Here is a 22260-nt window from a genome sequence, read left to right as displayed (position 1 = left end):
ACGCGCTCAGATTAACATGAGCAACTCTATGGCTGTTGGTGGAAAGGGCGACGGACCTAATGTTCCAACAGGACAAAATCAACACTAGAAGTCGCTCCAGAATATGCAAATTTGACTGACCACGAGAGTACGGTTGACTAATTAATAGCTGCTCGTGCATTCACATGGTTTCAGCAGCTAAGGCGAAGTTTTCAGGCAGTGTTGAGATTGTCTGAAGGATACGGAGCTCTCTAAAGACATAAATAAAACATTTACTAAACAGCCAAGTTTCATTTCAGAGGTCAAACAATGCATAGCATTAAGGTAAAATATGCTGTCAGCAATGCTTGTACACATGCTAATTTTGGCATCGTACAAAACCAAAAAACAGGCTGTCTTGTGTAAAATGGTGTAATGGTGATTGTTACATCATTGTAAAGTCTGTGCGCTATTGAAATAAACATGAACTCCCTGCAGTTTCAGCTTGCCCTTGAGGGGTTCAGCATACTTTGGTAACAATACCAAAAGTATGCTGCTGTGCGGTGCGGATTGGACAACAAAAATGGCATCTTGTCCCTATTTCTGCCTCTCGGTGCTATCTTAAAGATAATAGGGTTTGTCAGAAAATTTACATTCTGTCAGCATTTCCTCGACCATTTAAAAAAGTTATGTGAAATAAAAGTTAACCAAGATAATATATGTATTAAAATGACAAAAGCATAGAACAAAATTACTACAAATTTTCCTAAAAGTAAATTAAAACTAAAAACCAACTACTATCTATATTTATTTTTATAAAACTAAGTCAAAATATTTAAACTACAGAAACCTGTACAATATGTAACCTGCATTAATACCAAATAACATAAGAATAACGGGATAACAAAACATTTAGATTTTGGACGTTCCTCGTGACTCTTTCTCAAGTCATGGAATAAACTTTTATGGCATTAATGTGGTGCCATACGGAAAAAGAGTACTCAGAATAAAACAATAGCCGCTAGTTTGACTGACAGACAATAGACGAATGAATCTGTGCAGCTTGTTTAATACACTTGTTATTTTCTTTCTCATTTATTCTCTGGTTACGCCACCTGGTAAAGCCTCTTGAGAGTTTTGTCAAAAATCTACCATTACACTCTACTTTTATCATTTCAGTATATTTTTCAAAAGTGTAGAGCTGCCTATTCCGTTCCATTTAAAAATCTCAATGGTTATTTGCCTGGTCCCTCAGATGTCACGCATCTCATGTAAATTTCGATGCAAAATCTTTCACACAAGGGTTTACTTCAATCATTAAAGAAGGCCTGCTACTTATTTAATTCTTTATCTTGAAGACAACAAAGAAAAACAAATCAAAGAGACAAACATCAAATGGGGTGCTGAAATTGATACACCCACATTCACCACAGAGATTTGCTAACAAGCTCAGCACAAAAAGGAGTGAATTTTCCACCTAGATTTATTTCGCTCAATTTCTTTATGCAACCCCTCCTCCTCCATCTCTGTCAAATATATCAGTGGGCTGTCAGATAGAAATCATTGCACAAACAAACAAAACTAAAATAACAAAAACCACAAACTAAAGACAAGTGACAGGACCACCTGAATAAGATATTTGATACACCTACACGCAACGGGGAAAAAAATTACCTTCATCTTCATCGTTAGCTGTAACGGTAATGACCACAAAGCCCACTTCTTTGTCTTCCTCCACGCTGATCTCATATACAGGCTGAGAGAAGGCTGGAGCATTGTCATTAACATCTGTGACAAAAACCCTCACGTAGGCTGTGTCTAAAGGGCAGAAGAGGTGTGCATTACTTTTAAGATCACATCACTGCAAATAGTCTCTCAAGAGAAAAAACATTCTTTATGGATAATTAATTTATAATTCAAACCAAGATGGGAAAACAGAACAAAAACAAAGTCACTGGTATTCATTAAATGATGAAATTTAATTATCATTGAAGCTCAAGTGAAATGTAAATATGTGTTTATATGTATACATTTGCATAACTATTTTTAAAAATGATTTTGAAAGAAGTTCCTAATGTTCATCAGGTTGCATGTGATTCAGTAAAAACAGTGATATTGTAAAATATCTGTGTTCTACTTTACTATATTTAAAATGTCATTTATTCCTGTGATGGCAAAGTGTAAGTTCAATCAATTATTATTCCAGTGACACATGATCCTTTGCAATATGCGTCGGTTCTCAAAAATTATTTATAAATAGTTATCAATATTTAAAACGATGTCTCATGAATATCAAGTTCAAAAGAACAGCAGTGATTTGAAACAAACATATCTGTATCAGTCTCATTTGATCAATGCGTCCTTGCTGCATAAATGTCTTAATGGTCTCATATAGCTTTTTTTGAAAACATATTTCCAAGAACACAGGCTTCATAGAAAGTGTTAATGGGAAATTATTATTTGTGAAAACTTGTAGCAATGATTTATTCTATAAATTGTATTAAACATCCTAATGACTGTTTAATATTAAAACTGCGGCCTTATTATATTATACGCCGACTATATTACACAGAAATCCCTGGGATGGCATTAGTTCTTCATTAGGCATGACTCATTGAAGTCTTAATGAATGGAGTTCATCCTGGAGGCTGGTGTTCCCTGCTGCAATTGGTTGAGGGGAAATAGAATAACTGAGGGGTTAAGAAGACATGCTTGATGGATCACACCTGTGTTGGGTTGGCCCTGCTGTCCGGGTCGGGCCGACTCTGAGCTGTCCTGAGACTGGACCTCGATTAAGTAGGAGCTTTTCTGCTCACGGTCGAAGGTGGCCCGGGTGTGGATGATGCCCGTGTAGGAATTAATGCTGAAGAACTGTGAGTCGCCACTTTGATCCTTCAGAATGATGTAGTTAATCTAGAGAGGAAAGAGTGCCAAACAAGATTAAAAAAGAACTTTGCATCAAGTATTTTACGAATCTTTGCAAGGTAGTTTGAGAGTTTTAAGGCCAATTTACATGCAGAACAACCAGACAAATGCAGAATCAAGTGCCGACCAACACCAACAGAGGCCAATGGGGGTAACACATTGATCCGACAAAACACAAAGATGTGTGTTGCCATTTCTTTGCATCTATCGGTGCAATGTCAATCAGCCTTTAGAGAGAACCAGGAGGGCACATTATCAGAAGAGTCTCACCATTCCATGGAGACCAGAGTCCAGGTCAGTTGCTGAGACCTGAGCAACTGATGTGCCAATCTCTGCACCCTCTGGGACTGTCGCCTCATACGTGGATGACATGAAAAAGGGAACATTGTCATTCACATCTGGAAAAAAAGAGTGAGAGCAATCTGTTACGAATGAAACACTATGGAAATAATCAAATGGATTCATTTGAACACATTAGATTAGTGGAAAACTTTGTTTTATAGTACACTATTAAAAATAAAGGTTCTTTATTGGCATCAATGGTTCTATGAAGAACCTTGAACATCCATGGAATCTTTCAAATGCAGATAAGGTTCTCTATATGCGAAAAAGGTTCCTTAGATTTTTTAAATGTTCTTCAAAATGGTAATTTTAGGAACTATTGAAATGCTCTTTTGGGAACAAAAAAAAAAGTCTTTCTATGGCATTAATGCAAAAACACCCTTTTGGAACCTTTATTTTTAAAGAGTGTAAATAATTTAACTTGAAAAATCTAATTCAATGGCATTTTTAGGTGTGACTTAAAATTCTCTTTTAGGGTTATTTGTTGGTCTTTCATAATTGTTATTTTAAGGCTTTGTTCATTGTAATCATGTTTGGTTTGAGTTTAAGTCTGAATAAGTGCAGGTTTTAATATATGGATTCATTTAATGCAGGTTTACTGTCTGGATTCTCTGCTCTTCGCAGATTACAGCCCCTCTAAACTAGTTTTTCCGTGGGCTTTTTGTCTCCTTTTCCCTCTATTTCAATCTCCATTTTCCTCTTAATTAATGCTGATGTGGTCTCAATTGTTGTGTGTCGGTGCCAGAGCTCTTCACTGTTCCTATTACACACACACACGCCATCGTTCTACGACCCCCCCACTCCACCCCCCACCCTCCGCCTGTCATGCACTCATCAGTGCTTTGGTTTTCCACATACACTCAATGACAGCAGAGAACACTTTTGTGTACAAATGCACAACATAGGCTAAATGAGCTATGAAGAAAGGGAAAAAAAAACATTAGCGTCAGCGGCTCAAACACAATCAGTGGATCAGATCAGACACTGCTGTGCTTCTGAGAAACCGCGCTGGCATGAAATGCTGATTGCTAAACTACCGCAAATGTGTTTACCTCTCTGAGGGCACACAGGCAGCTTGGAACCGGTTGTCGAGGCATATTTGTAGTGCACTAGTGAGAGGTGTCAACATGGACTATTTTCATTGTGTCAGATTAATGCATTTTTGTTCTCTTTCTTTCTCTTTGTCTTATACTAAGTATAAAGTAGCATGGTGTTACTATGATTTCTAGACATGGTACCATATATTGATAACGTTACAAAAGATTTATATTCCAGAGAATGCTGTTCTTTTGAACTTTCTATTCATCAAAGAATACTAAAAGTCATCTAGTGTTAAAATGTACAATAAATAAATGTTATATATAAATTACCCCAAATGTGTGGTACTCATATTTATGTTAACATATAATTCTGATGTAGTTTACAGAATATTAGGGTATCTCTCACCTGTGATGTTGACATAGACAGTGGTGAAGGAAGCTAGTGGTACAGCCGCCACATTCTGTACACGCACTCGGAGTGTAAAGAAACGCGTCGTCTCATAATCTAGATTCTCTGCCACCAAGATAGAGGCAGAACCGTCCCTCCGGTTAGGCTTGATGTAGAAGCGCACAGGCATGTTGGTCTCGGGAACCTGACCTTCCTCCAGGTTGTAAGTTACCCTGGGGTCACCAAGAGGAGACGTTGCCTTGATGGTCTGTTGGGAGGGGAGAAATGAGCTTTAAGTTGGTGATTATAAAATTAAATATGGCCTACATGGTGAAATATGTCATGAATAGGGAAGATGTGTAAGTTGTGAAGGTTCCTGTTACGTCTAAAACCTTTTGATGTGCCTATGAGTTTGTGTGTGTAATTGGGTAAAAACTGCTTGGATGTGCTACAATATTTTATGAGATTTTTTCATTCTGAAACATATATTAGTGTAAGACGTAAACACCTTCTTCCAGCGCTTAAACAGGATAATTAGTATTATTTGTGAGTAGGCATTTGAAATCAGCAGAACCATCGGTCTAGAGTCTGCTGACTGCAGCGTGTGAATACATTAAACATGGTTCATCTATATAATCCATCCAACTGCTTATCGAACTGATATTGACAGTTATGAAGTAACTTTCTGCAGTAGTAGTTTCCAGACTTCTGTCTCACAGAGCTGCATTATACTAACAAAACCAGGTTACTTAAGGAGAAAGAAATTGATTTTATAACCATAATTAATATATTACTTAGAATTTAATCAGAGAAGTATTTCTCTGGCTCAAAATAAATGAATGTGATAATTTATTCCAGATCTTAATATACTGTATTAACAGTTATTAAAACAGTGATGAACATAACTGTTTATGTTTTACTATAAAAAAAAAAACATATAAAACTTAACTACTACTTGGCTGTTAACTTGAATAAATTTAAATTTTTTATTGTTCTCATACCTTGGCTAGAAGTGCTATGCCACAGCCTAAAATGCAAAGTGATTGTTTATTTTATGTTCAGCCAAAAACATGTGCATAGTACTCGGATGCAAGACATACAACTGATTTTGGCTTGGAAAATCCAATATTACAGCTGGAACTTGTCTGTGATGAGAACTGAAATGTCTTTTAGCTGACTAAAACACATTTAAACCAAAACATCAACCAAATGACACTTTAAAGCAAACAAAACATTACAGAGACAATACAGCCAACAGCACAGCAAGCCAACAGTCAAAAATCAAAGAGAAAGTCCTAAATCATGTATGGTCATCCAATACTTGCTTGGGAATGCTTGGGGTACAGACGACAGAGAAAAGGGGTGAAAAGGTAAAGCAAAGTAAAGGTGTGTGGAGAGAGAGAGATGGAGAAATGACGAGTTGTAGAGAGAGAACATGGGTCCAGTCAGCCATTAAATCAACCCTGACGATGGTTTTGAGAGCATTCGGCCACTTCAACACAGAAAACAAGCATCTTAAAAGCTCTGTGGCTTTTGCTTCCTGCTTTTAAGGGTCGGTTTTGCCATCCGGTATGTGTTCCCCAACAGAAATGACCTATTCAGTGAACTTATTTGCCACAGTCACTTTGACAGATCTCCTCTAACTTTCCTGACCTATGCTATTTTGACTGTCTCAATACTGATCCTGATCTCAGACCTAACAATTTTGAAGTAAATTTCATGAAGATTTTCCATCATTCTATGACATAACACAATTGTAATATATATTTAAATTAATACATTAATTTGAATGAATACATTCATTTGAATTTGGATAGAACATTTCATACACAAGGTACCATTATTGTAAGTAGTTTATCAATTTAAATTTAAATATAAATATGTAAATTTAAATGTGAGGGTTTATATGTGCATGAAATAATATCACAAAATTAAAAAAAATTAAAAATACAAAGAAAAGTACTATAAAGACTATTTTTTGATGAAAAATGAATAGATAAAATAGTGTAAAATGGCATTCATACAAAGAACTTGTGAGGCCTTAAACAGTCTCTTACACACTCTCAACACACCGGGATATTTTGAGATCAATAATCTCTCAGAAGTTACCTAGGTTTGTGCTTCTGTCGATTGGGACATCTTGCCTTCACTTCAAAATCTTAATTTCAACTAATTCATCATGTAGTTGACATTTTTATCCAAAGTGACTTACAGTTCAGTTTCTACAGGGACCCTCAAGGTTAAGTGTTTTGATACATTGGTGATATTTCACAGATCAACCGTTATGGGATTTAAACCTACAGCCTTTCCTTTACCAGCCCACCACACCATTCTTTTGGTTAACCACCCGTGGGGTTAAACTATTCATACTACTGAAAGTTCCCTCATTCAGCTAAATAGAAATTTGGTCAACTTTCAAATCCCAACCTGTCTAATCTTCCCCTCCAAGAGTTTATTAGCGGACGTCTCTCAGGCTTGATGAGAACGGCGTTCTCATTATCCATACACATGAACAAGGCTCTTTAAATTACATCCTCAAGGTTGCAATTACTGCTTTTGAAAATGTGTTAATTAGCATTCCTTGAGATAATACCACAATGAGCTGACTGATATTTAAATTTTTAATTAGTTAGACAGAGAGACAGATAGATAGATGATGAAGAAAGGCGAGGGGGGAGGAAGTGAGAGCGAGAAATGAATAGGAGCACTCGATGCACAACAAGGCTACTCAGTGTTGCTAATGAATGCATTATACTGTTTAACAAGCCTAATTTGTATTTAGAGTTCTGAGGATGAATTAGCATGAAGGCTCCCAATGCACAGAACAGATTTGAACAGCCAGTTGCTACAGTTATTTCACATTAGGGAGTTCATAGTGTATTTGCAGGGTTGAAGCGAAAGAGAGATCGACTGTAATTGTTATAAAGCGCTTTGTTTTTCAAGTCATATTACAGGGAACATCAATGTTAGAGTTCAGCCGTTGGAGTGGGCGTCGAAGGAAGGAAACAGAGACACGTGAAAGGAAGGATAAGGAAAATTAGGTTATTTGTCCAATTGTCAAGATGCTTTCCATTAACAAAGCCGGTGATTGCATCTGAATACTTGTGCGACCTGTGTTTTGAAACCCCTCGACTGCAATTATAATCATTCCATCCAACTACAAGAAGTGTGGAGGGGCTGACAAAGTAGTGTATGAAAAAGTACTGAAACTCAACAGAGAGCAGGAAGGGAGGTGATAAAAAGCTCTGAGGAACAACACTTATCATGTTTTCTGACTGAAGAGACACTGAAGGTGACCTCCAGGTACATCCTCCATTAGCAGAGCTATGAGAGTGGGCAGGGACACACAGATCTGCTCTGACACACTACCCCCAGGACCATCACCTTCATACACACACTGTGGTGAACTTAATGCTAACACACACACCCACACACACCCAGATGTGCAGAAACTCAAATGCTGAAACTACAGATAACTTAGACAGGTTATACAGTACAGCTTAGACAGTCTAATACAGCTTCAGTGCTAAATTTTTCACACTAGTCATAGCTGATTAGGCTAATTAGTGCTGGTTTGGTGCTGGTCTAGCTTGTTGATCAGTCATGCAAAATTTTAATTTATTCATTTAGCAGACACTTATCCAAGTGACTTACTAAATACAAGTAATTTATCTTAAGGAGGCAATAAAACAAGAAGTGCTAGCATGTTTAAAACATCATCTATACAAGCTTGAACAGGGAGGGATTTATGAAGGATTTATTATTTTAATTTTTTTGAAAGAGTCACCAGGATGCAGTAAGTTGAGGAGATTGGTTTCTTGAATATTGTCAGGGACTTTGTTGTCTATGTGGGGTCATCAGAAGATCATTCTACCAGCAAGGAACAGTGAATGAGAAGCTTCTGGAAAAATATTTTGTGCCTGTCTGTGATGGTCCAACGAGGTGGCAATCATTCCCCAAGAATTTTGTCTAGTCATTCAGCATCATAATGGTTGAGCAAGGAAATCTTTCCAGTTATATAAGTTAAAGGAACCGTTTAAAACATATACTAGTGACTTTTATTTTTTTATCAGGGTAGTCCCTTACACCAACATTAAATACTCAATCTTAAAGTTCTTAATCCTGGTAGTCTTGACACCCGGCCCTGCATATTTTGTATGTTACTCTTATCGTTTCAGAGGTTTGTTCCATTCGACCATAAGTGCCCTGCAAAGTGGACATCACAGGATATACCACCATGATTTATGCATATGTTCCTTTACATCCCAACTTCTTTCTGTAGCGAGTTTTATCTGTTTGGGGGATGTAAATCATCATATATGAAAACTTTTATATTGACACACAATAAATGCTGTCATGGCTTTTGGAGGTGGATGCTTGCTGTTTTGAAACACAGTCATGTTAGACAATTAAACAGACTTACTTTGATGACAGACTTTGCTCAGGCATTTCAAAATGACCAAAAAAACCTTTCAGATGCCGTGCAACAAAAACATTCTGCTGGTTAGTCAAGTTTTTTATGCAATATTCCAAAATACGCATAAAAATAGGTTGATGGAAACGTAGCTACTGTGTAGGGACCATGTCAATCAGAACAGTTCATTCATGGAGCTCTCTTCTAACGAGCTGGTAATTTGAATCATGGTTAAACAACAGATTTGAGACATGCAAAATAAGCTGAGCAGGGGGTTGTGAGTACCAGAATTAAGAACCAAATAAAACTAACACAATGAGAAACTCCTGGCCCTGAACTGGCAGCTGGTACAAACAAGACCATAAATGCAGTGATTGCAGAACAAAACGCATTCTGAGAGCTGCGGTCTCATGTCCTGTAATAAACAAAGAAAATCAGTTTACAAAATCAGAAAAAAAAGGGACTGAAAGAGACAAAGAGTAGCTGGTGAGATCCGGTTCAGAGAGCTGTTAAAAAAACACGTCTAACTGATAAGATGGGTAATGGCACTCCCAGCAAAATGAGCACAGCCTGAGGTGCCATGAAATTAGCAATAATTAGAAATCATCTCATTACACAGCAATGGCATCAGAAAGAAAAAGCTGATCAAAGATGCCTTGCAGTGGCTCTTTTTCAGTGCCCGTCATAAAAGGCACTTCGGTGCGGTCACATTGGATATTGTGCCTTAGAAAGTGACAGTTTTACTTACTGCTAATACCCCGCTTATAGCAGAAAATTCATGCTGTGTAGAGGATAAGATTATATAGAAATACACACATACATTTATAAATTTAAATTGCACATTTAAATTACATATATATATATATATATATGTGTGTGTGTGTGTGTGTGTGTGCTCTTGTTTTTCTGACATATCAGGACACAACTTTGTATAATGACATGGGTATGACACAGGTATTACAAGGAGAGGGTGACTTATGAGAACATAACCCATGTCCCCATTTTTCAAAATGCTTATAAATCATACAGAATGAGTTTTTTTGAGAAAGTAAAAATGCAAAAAGTTTCCTATGGGGGTTAGGGTTAGGTGTAGGGTTGATGTAGGGCCATTGAATATAAAGTTTCTAAAGTATAAAAACCATTATGCATATGAGTTGATTTTAAATTTCATGGCATCAACACATCTCAAAAAAGTTGGGACAAGGCCATGTTTACCACCTGTGTGGCATGCCCTCTTCAATACTTAGAATTGAGAACATTTAGTTGAAAGCATGAAAGTATGAAAGCAGTGTAGGTAAGAATGCTGTTAGTATAAGTGAGGATTTTAAGTCATTTAAATAACTGAGTGAAGAGAGTTCTATAGAAGGTGATTAAAGAAATGAAAATACTACATCTGTATTAAAATACTGAACATGTGGTGTGTGGAACAGTACATTAGGACGATATTAATTTTCTTTGACAGGGATGCTAACAGAAGCCCCCAGAGGAGGGCGGGCTGTCAGGAGATGAATGCAGTTAACTGAGCTTCACGCTGCTAGTCAAGTCCCAGCCAATTAGAAACTACTATGCAACATGCCATTTTAGCTCTTTTCCTGTTCTTCATTTCCATGAATACAACATAGACTGTGGATGTGCATGTGATGTTTAAAAGCTGTCTAGATAGGCAGCTACGTAGGTTTTAGAACAGAACAACTATCTATAAGTGTGTCTATGTACTTCCCATTCAGTGTAAACAGGTTTGTAAAAATGACTAGCGAAGCAGTCCGTGCACTAAAACCCCTGCCGATGCAACCACCCATTACAAGCCAGCGGGGAAAGAAGGTATTTTAAGATCAAACATCCCACCTAAGCCTATTTTACATCCTGTGGCAACACGAAGAAGAGCACATCCCTGCCACAGTTTGTGCCACAGAGGACTGCTAAGACAGATGCGGAGGTTCATACAGATTGTAGAATAGCTGGCAGCAGCCAGAGGAAGCCGCTGATGTCAGGGAAACACAGTGACTCCAGCAGAACTCCTCCTGGCACTCTTCACTGATAAATCTGCTGTATGTGAGGAAAACGGACTCGGAGGACTGGCCTTTTCGCCCCTTTTGAATGAATTAGAATAGAATGTTCAGACAAGCAGTCTGCTTGAGTTTGCTGGACAGATGAGGTTGTTTGTGGATGCTGATCTCTCTGTGGGTACAAGCTCCCAGACGAATGTAAAATGTGACAGCAAATGAAACGGGCTGAAATAGCAAACAAGATGAAGGCTGGATAAGACGTGACAAGCCTCAGCGGTAAGAAAGTCACAACACTCTACCTTTGCTTATCAACAGCACAACAAAGCAAGAGGCATTGTGAGTGAAAACCACTGCTCTGTTTCAAAACCCACTGAAATGCATTTAAAGACATCATAGACGCAGTCCTGATACAAAGGCTGTTTCAAAAAGCAGGTATCTTAATAATGCAGACTTGCTTGTTAAAATGTATCATTTTGGTTAAAGGCAGCATTGCATTTATTTTTTGAGTAGTCAGAGCTCAACTGAGAAAAGCTTAGTAAAAATAAACCCAATATGGCAGATGAAGTAAGAAGGCTGTTGCTTACAATATATACTTTAAATGGAGATGAAACAAGGGTGGACATTTCAGCAAGACAACGATCCCAAACACAGCCAAGGAAACTCGACTGGTTTCAGAGAAAGAAAATAAAGCTGCTAGAATAGCTCAGCCAATCACCTGACTTGAATCCAATAGAAAATAAGAACTGAAAATCAATGGATCTGTTTGTGTGGAAGAATGGGCTAAAATCACACCTGAGCAATGCATGCGACATTCTTGAAGCTGTCATTACCAACAAAGGCTTTTGTACAAAGTAATAAATACATTTCAGTAATTCAATAAATTCTCTCTGTGTCATGCTATTTTATTACACAGAACTTAATTTCTGATCTTATTTGTTAAGTTTTCTTTGTATGGATGGGTTACTTGGATGGATGGATGGATGGATTACCAAAGGCTGTTCTTTTGAACTTACTGATCATCAAAGAATCCTAAAATGTTTAACGTGGTTTCCACAAAATTATTAACAGCACAAATGTTTTCAACATTCATAATAATAAGGTTTCTTCAAGTTTCTTTAGCACGATATCAGCATATTAGAATGATATCTAAAAGATCATGTAACACTGAAAAATTAAAGATGCTGACATTTCAGCTTTGCCTTCACAGGAATGAACTGCAAAACGGTTATTTAAAAAGTTTTTTGAAGTTATTTTACAGTATTGCTATTTTGATTGCATTTTTGATTAAATAAATGCAGTCTTGGTAAGCATAAGACAAAAAGATCTTACCACCTGAAAAAATCTCGCCAACCCCAAACTTCTGAATGAAAGTTATAAACTATTTTGCCAGTTAAGAACAGCTACACAATCTGACTGACTGAAAAGACATGTTTTTATGTTCACATTTAATAATGAAATGTGGTAATCCCTCATATTTGGCATATTTCACACTCTTATAGAAAGCAGAGAGGAAACTGGTGGAATATGAATGTCTCACCACTATTTTGGTGTCGCGCGGTGTGTTCTCCGGGATCGTGACCCAATATTCCGCCTGTTCCCACTGCGGGGGCTGGTTGTGCACATTGGTGATGATGACAGTGAGGTCGACCGAGCTGCTCCTACTCCCTCCGTCTGTAGCGATGATCTGCTGGCTGATCCGTGATGTCTGTCAGGACGAGAGACAGGTGATATAATCCAGCCTAGGGGCTTATCAGCATACACTGAAATAATACAGGTTGTCACTGATACCAGTGAAGACAGGCAAGGTTTTTTGTCAACGGGGTTCGGAGATGAGAGAAATCCCTGATACTTCCACCTGAAGAATTGGTCTCCATTATCCATTGCATGTATCACATCCAGAATATCATGTACAGCAGCTAAGACCCTAGATTTGTGTATGTGTGTGTATGTGAGATTCCTTCAAATGACTCATAATTGAAAAGCAAGATTGAGTCAGCAGTAAACTTCACTTAACTGGCTTCAAAATGTTGCCTTTTTCAGGTCAGAATGAGGGAAAGGAAGAGGCAGACAGGAAGAGACATACGGAGAATGAGAGGAGGTAGGAATAACAGCAGGGGGCAGTTTAAGTTGTCAATTTGAAGACAGGTGAGTTTAGTGTGGGTGACATTGTCTGCTTTTCTAAAACTGAACCACTCGGACATAAGTGATGCAAGGCAGTAAGACTGGCTACACCAGACGTACAGTATATACTTCTTAATGACCTGCTCTTGCATGAACTTCCATTTCTGTTCAGAGCGATGAAAGCATGTTAAAAGTAGTGTATTATTGGACGTTAACTATGCATTAATAAAGTCTAGCCTCTGGTGCTTTAACTGAACACTGTCATCACTTATGACTCTATAAACAAGATGCAGGAGATTTCACCGGAGCATGGCCCTGTCTTTCTGTCCATGGCTCTGTATGCAAATACAGCGTTTTAATGTCAAATCAACCCACAACCTCTCAAAGCTTATATATCCAGCATAGAAATGACACAGCAGCCATTCGTGGGCAGAAAAATGAAGACCATGGCATTTCTGCCCAGACCACATACACAAGAATGGAAGGGAATTTTTGGCCTCAATTACTTATAAAATAAACTCTCTTAGAACCCATTTCACACTCATAATAGTTTTAATATGTCTATTAGTTTTTATGAGAGGAAACTGTTGGTCATGTTACAATGATGCTATAACATTCACATTTAAAAATAAATAAATAAAAGAGTTGCAGAATAAATACTTTTTTCACTATTGTTTACATTATGATATCATATGTTTACGACTGATTTTTATAGTCTAGGATTGAAGTCTGGGTCTCAGTCAAAGGTTACAGAAAATATAAAAGAAATAAGTTTAATTATAACAAAAAGAAAAAGGTTTGTTAGTTTTCTAAAACTAAAAAAGGAGAGAGAATGAATTATGTTTAATAAAAAAAGTAGGCAAAATCACTCTCCCACCTGAAAAAAGGAAATATTATATATATGCATATTTTTATGCCTATTATAAAAAAAACACTGTCCCTCCAGAATTAAGGTTTGTATGGATATATATAGAATCTCTTTGGTACCCTACCATGTTTAATATGCAAAACTCAAAAAAGGATTAAAAAAAAAAAAAGATCTCTCTGGAGAATGTGGGTTCTATAAAATACACACATGAAAGCCAAAGTACCTGTACTACAACAAGCAGTACTGAGTTTTCTCAGCAGGAATGTGTGCATATGCTCTTTAAACATAAGTTTGTTCACATAAGTTTGCATACTGTATGTGTTTCCTTTAGGGACAAAAACAATGGTTAACTAACAAACATTATAAAAAAAATTATAAATAGGGCTTTTCTAATTAAAACAAGTAAAGCAATGCTGTAATAAATCTTTAATATTAGTCATATATATACATATTAAATACATATAAATTATTGAATCATATATATATATTTATTTCATTTTACACAGGTATATTTCTGCCCAGGTGCACAATGAGTCTGCCCAATAGAAATTTATTTTGCTTGGTAATAAAGTCTATTCCATTTGGAAAGCTATGTAAAGGTGTGTGTATGTGTACCTGTGAGATGGGGTGGTTGACGTAAATCCATCCTGTGCTGGGGTTGATGTGAAAGTAGGCTGGGTTCTGCTGGGACAGAGAGTAGGTGATGGCTGCATTGGTGCCCTGGTCATCATCATGAGCTGCCGCCCTCAGAAAGCTCGTCCCAACCGGCGTGTCCTCACGCAGGAAGTCTGGCATGGGCAGGGTTAACACAGGCATCAACAAAAACAAATAACAACAGTCTAAAAACAAGAAATGCTTGCTGCTATAAAAATCCACATGCTGAGAAAAGGAGAAAAGGAATGCATGTCCCAGAAATGTTTCATTCTTGCCCTTTAATTGTTAATGAGCTTTCTCAGTACCTCTTTTAATGCAATGAAAAGGAATTCTGACATCAAACTTACTGAACTTATATTTGCAATTATAAATAATATGACTTTTCACACTTATAGGCTAAGCGAGCTTTCCAGAATTGCATTAGAAAATGATTAGTGGCATGTTTATACTGTGTTCAGCGCATTAAAGCTCACCTAGCTCAGACTGTTATGCATTTTTAATATTAAGGTTTAATGTGTATTGACTACACTCAGGAATACTGGACTTAAGAATTTGTCAAGCTTGCAAAATCCGTTACTGCTGTTAAGTGCAATGTCAAAGGTCCATGTATAAATGTTTAAAGAGTTCACAGCTACAACGTGAGTTTGTGCTTTGTTCTCACTCTCATATCACTCCTTTATATATCCTCATGGCAGACGAACAAATCTTAAGTATCGTCAACAGATCCTATCACTACAGATGACCATTTGGAAGATTTTTGTACCCATCAAAAAACGTGTAAAAAAATATATATATTTTTACATCAGAAAAATATGCTGTACACTTTAGCTTACATTGGCGTTGATTTGAATAGGTCTTTCATAGGGGTTATAAACAAGTGGTTCTTACATTGGTAGCGGCTATTCTCAAACTTGGGGTCATTGTCGTTCTGGTCAGCAATGAGGACAGTGATCTGGCAGATGCCTATGAGGGGCTCTTGTGCTTGGTCCGTCGCTGTGACCGATAGTGTATACTCCCGCTGCCTCTCTCGGTCAAAACTTACTGCCGTACTAATAACACCTGCGCAACATATACAATGCACATTTCATTGGTGATATGCAATTTTATATATTTCAGAAAAGGTTTAATGCAACTAAATGGAATTAATTCAATTAATTCATTTTTTTGCACACACTAGGATACCAAATTGAAGACATTATGATGTTTGGAGAGCTTTAAAATTTTCAGAAAAGAAAAAATATATATATATATTAATATATCAATTTTTTCGAAATTTCTATTTTATTAAATATAACAAATATTCCATTTAAATAATATTTTAAAATGAAATATACACAATATAAAGAAATGCATTCTGCTTATGTTGGGCTGAAGGGGTTAAAAAATGAAGCCCACTGACTAGAAACACATGACAGCTCAGGTTCAATTACATGTAATCAATGACCTGGTAAAGAAGGAAGGAAATACCTGTGTCAGGGTTGATAGTGAACCCGGGTGAGGCCCCATCCCTCTGCATTATCCCGTACTTGACCTCCCCGTTGACCCCTGTGTCGGCGTCGTGCGCCTGCACATGCAGCACAAAAGTGCCCGGGGGCTGATTCTCCAGGACCAGTGCATTCACACTGTAGTTGTGGCACTTTAAAGAAACAAAACCAGAGTTTCAGACATGGATAATAACTGGACAAGAAATGCCAGAAATAAGTACTTGGGAAAAGGCCAATATCAAGATCTCAAACAAAAAACTGAAAAGTACTAGATTGATGCTGGTCATATGGTTCCTCATAATTACAAATAAAGAGCAAGAAAAGTGGGAACAGGACACCAAGGCAAGATGACAGAGATGATAAAGTTTGTATTTAGGATAAAGTGCTTGTAAATTCCTCTTTTGAAGTCCATGATAGGAGCAAACACACTCATAATGAGGCTTCAACCTCATTCTTCCTCCTCTTGCTTTCTCATCATGCTCTCATTACAGAGCGGGCATCTGGCAGGGCGTCCTGGTGAGCGCTGCCCACAAGGGAGCGGCATGTCAACTTAAGGCGATTAATCAAGTGACTAGATCGATACTGGGGCTAAAAGCTGGAATTAGCTTCCCTCCCAGCCTCTGAAAAGAATTCTCAGTGCGACTTGCACTTCACACCTCTCATTGTCTTTCGACACACACATTCTCACCCTTCTGAGAGGGCTTAGGGAGGATTTCCCAGTTTAGCAAGGGAAAAGACTCGAACAGATAGTCTATTGCCATAATCTGCAGTGCTATTAAGAGCGCCGGCAAGCAGCGACTACAAAGCAGTGTGAGGGTTTGTATTCGGCCGAATATCGAAAAAGCATGTGCGACCAAGATGAGGCAGTGTTCCTAGGTGAACCTCACAACCTCACACTTTTGGGTCATACTACACCTTAAAATCAAGAGAGAAAAAAAAGATATCTTAAAATTGAATATAAAGACCATTAATATTTCTGAAACATAAACTTTGACTTTCTTTCTTGCAATTCTTTTTTTTTTCCTAGACTTCTGAGTTACATCTTGACGTTTTGTTTTTTGTTTCCACCATAAAATAAAAAAAAAATAAATTGAAAGTTTTTTTCACATGGTAATATTTGTTGTAAGTGAAAGTGACGTGACATACAGCCAAGTATGGTGACCCATACTCAGAATACATGCTCTGCATTTAATCCATCCAAAGGGCACACACAGCAGTGAACACAAACACACTGCGAACACACACCCAGAACAGTGGGCAGCCATTTATGCTGCAGCACACAGGAAGCAGTTGGGAGTTCAGTGCCTTGCTCAAGGGCACCTCATGCATGGTATCGCCAGCCCAAGACCCGAACCCACAACCTAAGGGTTAGGAGTCAAATTCTCTAACCACTAAGCCACAACTTCCCCTCTTGTACTGTTTTAAACTCCTGTAGACTAGATTAGATTTGCATTTCACTACTGGAAATACCAGTGCTGTCAATGCAGTTTTATGCAAGTGTTACTGAAATTTAATGCTTAAGCTTTGGGTTGGTGTTAAAAAAAGTGATCACAATTCAGTTTGCAAACAGATATAAGAAACCAGACCTATCCAATTCACAAAGTAAATATAATGATTTCTGCTTCTAATTTCATTTTGGATGTTAAAACTTAATTTATATACTCGCATTTTATATACTGCAACATTCCATTATACATTATAAATCAATTACAGTGTTGGCTTTGAAGTACTAATTTGCAATGCAAACATTTTCTTCATTTTCTTTATGCATAATATATTCTCTAATATATTTTATTTTGGGATGATGGAAATGTGTTTTGTGCAATCATTTATTAGCTGCACAGAGCATAAAAACATCAAAATTCAAGAGGCATTTACAAACCAAACACAGACTACAGAAAAAGAAGACTGCTGAGGTTTTCATTTTTTAAAATGTAAATATTAATAAATTATCATTAATAAATACATATTGCATTTGATACTGCATTAAATCACTGCTTGATGTAAAATCAAGAGTCTTGAAACCAGTTGAGAACCAGTGATACAGTACAGAAGGAAGAAAAGACTGGTCAGCAGGGCATGCATAGAGACAGAGAGTGAGAGGAAGGAACAGGGCCAGATGTTGCCCCTGGGGCTCACTTAGTGCTTCTATTTCATATGCATCCCCTGTGCCGGTGAGTAATTCCCCCTTGAAATATTCATGGGCAGCAGCAGAGGAGGTGGTGGCAGCGGCAGCAGAAGTAGGGCCTGTGGGGCTCACGGAGAGTGTACAGGGACACGATTCTGCCTCCTACACACTCACACACAGCCCTCCTGCACCACCGGCCTGCGTGGAAAAGCTCTCCCACCAGAGACCTCCAAGAGCCTTTAGATCTCCTTCTGCCAGCTGTCTGCTCTTCCCTCAGCTCTGCTTTCACCTGTCTCTTTCTCGCTGTGTTTCATTTTGCACACATTCTTTAATATTTCCTCTCGTTTACTTGCTCATTTTGGGGGACGAATTCATGAAATAGTGTTTTAGCCAGATGTACAATATCGTCAAACATATTTTCAATATCTTAAAGAACCAATCCAGGTGTCTGGTTCACAGTCTGCTGCCATTTAGAAACAAACCTGAAAACCGAGAATTCTGTCATAGAAAATGCATTCAGCAATGATTTATAGTTTTTTTGTGTGAATTGGGTTATAAAAAGAGACTGTGTGCATGTCATCAGTAGACACAATTCATTGAATATTGCTTTATCTTACAGTATGTTTTTCGCTCTCTTATTTCTGTATATTAGCTCCCACCCATCATTCTTTGCTTTCTGTCCCCTCAGACTTCAGCTCTGTCTCTAAACACTGCCATTAGTGAGGTGTTCACAGTAACACTGGTATTAAAAGCCTGAGGCACTTCATGCTAGGCAGATTTAATGAGAGAATATATTTGAATTCTGTACTCGTATCTAGACCTCTTCTCCTGTACACATTTTTGGTTATGTCTCCTCTCTGTCCGCTGATTTAGTCTTTCAGTTTATAAATCACAGATGGATTTAGACATATAGTTTCAAATATTTTAACCTCACCTCATCAAATACTGGCTTGTTGTTGTTGATATCATTGATGCCAACTATGACCTGAGCGGAGCTGCTGAGGGGGAGAGGCCCACCGGCTGCATTGTCATCAGTCGCTGTGACGTTGAGGACATACTGAGGCCCACGCAGTTTAGGAGGAGGACTAAGCCGCAGTTTGATGATGCCTGTAAATAATTAAGAACAATTCTGTGAAAAAATCTGTGTTAAAGTGTATTATTTCCATAATAAATATGGGGCAAAAGTATACTTTGTTTTTTACAAGAATGTACAACCAAAAAAGTCACTGTCAGACCTGTTTATGAATACAGGCCTGCTTTTTTACCCAAGGTGACAACCTCTAGAATCGAATACATTCATATCTGTAAAGAATGACAACTGCTTTTGTGCATCATGCTTAACAACCTTGCAAAATGGGTTTCTAATGGTTGCACATTCACCAAACAACCGAGTAGTATGGGGTTGTGTGCAAAAAAAAGTGCTGCTGCATCTTTGAAGTGACAACTGCATACAGCTTTTCTGAGTGCTGAAGCCATAGGCCATCTCTCTGCGCTGGACTCTAATAGTTTGGGTTGTGGAACAGCCGTGCCGAGAGGCTGATAAGACAGGAGAGAACTTTAGCATACTGCTGTTTTCCAGCTCTCAGGCATGAAATGCGCTGGTAAACAAACGAAAAGCAAACACTGCAGACAAATGTAACCTTGAGACTGAAAGCGCACAGGCAGGCAGGCATGAAAACCGACAAACATTGCATTCACACACAAGTGCACACACAAACAAACAAAAAAACAAGAGCTGTAGACCAAAAACAACACAAGGGGTTTGTTTTTTCTACAAATACCGCAAACGTGAGTTGAATGACAGATTAAAGATGCGTGCTGAGCAGACAGGAAGAGGAAACACGTTTTGTTGATTGCTTTGGATGTTCTTGTTAAAGACAGCATCCCTGAGGTCTTGTACCAGATGCCTAGACACTGTTACCAGAGCAGCGAGCTTTGAGTTTGTATCCCACTTGACTCACCCTTTTGGTTGTCCAGCTCAAAATTGCTGTCTTCGTTACCCCCGGTGATGGCATACGTTACACCATCCCCGTCTGGGTCTTTGGCGTGCACAATGGCCACTAGTGTCTCCGGGCCGGCGTCTTCCGAAAGAAAGGTTTTATATCTGCAGAGAGAGGGAGACAGTGATAGATAGACTCAGAACATCACAGATCCACCATCTGCTTCCCCTACACGGCCTCTGAAGCGTATCCCAGGGCACACACATACAACCACGCGGTCCCTGCACTGAGAAGAACCAGAGCAGATCCTAACATAAACACACACACATACTGCAGCTCTAATGATGATACACTAGCACCAGCTCCTTTATGTGTCTCCCAAACTCCTATCAAGGGAGATGATGTTCTCAAATAGAGCTCTATGTGTGTGTGTGTGTGTAGACGGCTCGCTTGCTTCACTGTGATTGTTGTCTTTCTGCTGAATCGGACCAAATGTCTGCCTCTCCTTCTGGCTACATTCAATAAATGCCAGGGCCGTATAGCCTGGTGCTCAGATATTGCAGGACCCTCTGCTTGGATCTGCTCTGATGAAATCCCATTGTGACAAAAAAAAGAGTGTAAAACTGTATATTCTTAGACACTCCAAAGAGATACTAGGAAAAAAGAGGGGGAGAATAAAAAAGAACACTAAAACTAAAATAGAACTAAAAATAAGAAATGAAATACACGTCAAATTAATATTTGTCAACTCAAATTACTAACCTAGTGCAAAAAATGAAATATACTAAAATGTATTTGAAATACATTTATTTTAAGCTAAGTATAATACAAATACATTTACATATTTATCTACTTAATAAAAATACTGTGCAATTGTACCTTTAGTATACTAAACTGCTATACTTAAAATTTGCTAAATTGCAACAACTAATTTTGTACTTAATGCACTTTAGTTGTGCGGAAATAGTGCTGAACTAAAACTACTTAAGTATATACTGAAGTTTAATTGATTGTGCTAAAGTGGAACTATTGCAAGTATACTTCAGATGGACTTTAAATATCTTGAATTTAAGACCAATATTATTTGACATTAGGCACCATTGCGTTCTAAATAAAGGTAAATTATTGTCCTAAAATCTGCTAAATAAACACATATTTAATTAATTATGTGAGAACAAAAAGTGGAGTGATTTGAGAGATCAACGATTAATTCTATAGTTGTGTAGTGATTATATGCAATATTTGATTGCAGAATTTTGTGACCAATCAGAATCAATTATTTCAAAAAGCTTTGCAATCAAAAGGAAAATGAAAGCAGACAGAAGAGAAGAATCATACATAGTTTGTGAAAAGACAGGGGCTTCATCGTTGACGTTGGCCATGCGGATACGGATGGAGGCTGTGCCTGTGCGAGGGGGCGTTCCCTTGTCCACAGCCACCACCGTGCACTCGTACATGTGGTTGGGTCTCTCATAGTCCAGCCTCTGACTCGGGCTCACCACCCCCTGAGATGAGATGTCAAAGTCCACGCTCTGGATGAAGTAGGACAGTTCTGCATTAAGGCCTGTATCACAGTCCCGTGCCAGAACTAGAAAGAGAGAAAGGGACGAAAGAGCCGTGTTAAACATCAGGTCACGTTGACTAAAGGCAACAGCTAGCAATAACACAGCAGTAAATTGTGGCGAAGGCAACCTTGGCGGAGATCTGCTCTGGGTCAGGCACAGAAAAAAGAAATTTCAGTTCTTAATCATGACTAGGCTTTCCTCAGACAGCTGTGTTCTCCTTAGGCCTGGAAAGTTCTGATATGGGGGTATTCACTATCAATTACAAGCTTTAATGACACTATGACCGATGCTTGTGTGGTTTTAAGGATGGATTTGTGTGTGTGTGTGTGTGTGTGTGTCCTTAACCATGCATGCAAAAAAACTTGCATTCAAAATTGTATGCAATAATTACTATTCATATACTATTAATAATATAAATTCACTTAAT

The 22260-nt window shown here is 38.1% G+C and overlaps 1 protein-coding gene across 1 annotated transcript in view; it reads right to left on the bottom strand.

Moving 5' to 3' along the window:
* LOC113115923 (neural-cadherin) overlaps window positions 1-22260 on the bottom strand; it is a 119660-nt gene that overhangs the window by 18735 nt on the left and 78665 nt on the right. The window contains exons 6-16 of the mRNA XM_026283655.1: window positions 21607-21856; window positions 20290-20432; window positions 19263-19435; window positions 16184-16352; window positions 15605-15775; window positions 14678-14850; window positions 12611-12778; window positions 4672-4921; window positions 3154-3281; window positions 2685-2871; window positions 1633-1776 (exon numbers count right to left, since the gene is read on the bottom strand). Of these exons, the coding sequence (XP_026139440.1) occupies window positions 1633-1776; window positions 2685-2871; window positions 3154-3281; window positions 4672-4921; window positions 12611-12778; window positions 14678-14850; window positions 15605-15775; window positions 16184-16352; window positions 19263-19435; window positions 20290-20432; window positions 21607-21856 (1956 nt within the window). The remainder of the gene's footprint in view (window positions 1-1632; window positions 1777-2684; window positions 2872-3153; window positions 3282-4671; window positions 4922-12610; window positions 12779-14677; window positions 14851-15604; window positions 15776-16183; window positions 16353-19262; window positions 19436-20289; window positions 20433-21606; window positions 21857-22260) is intronic.

The sequence above is a fragment of the Carassius auratus genome, chromosome 16 (genome assembly GCF_003368295.1).
Source record: "Carassius auratus strain Wakin chromosome 16, ASM336829v1, whole genome shotgun sequence".
Classification (NCBI taxonomy): Eukaryota; Metazoa; Chordata; class Actinopteri; order Cypriniformes; family Cyprinidae; genus Carassius; species Carassius auratus.
This window is presented reverse-complemented; position numbering and strand designations above follow the sequence as displayed.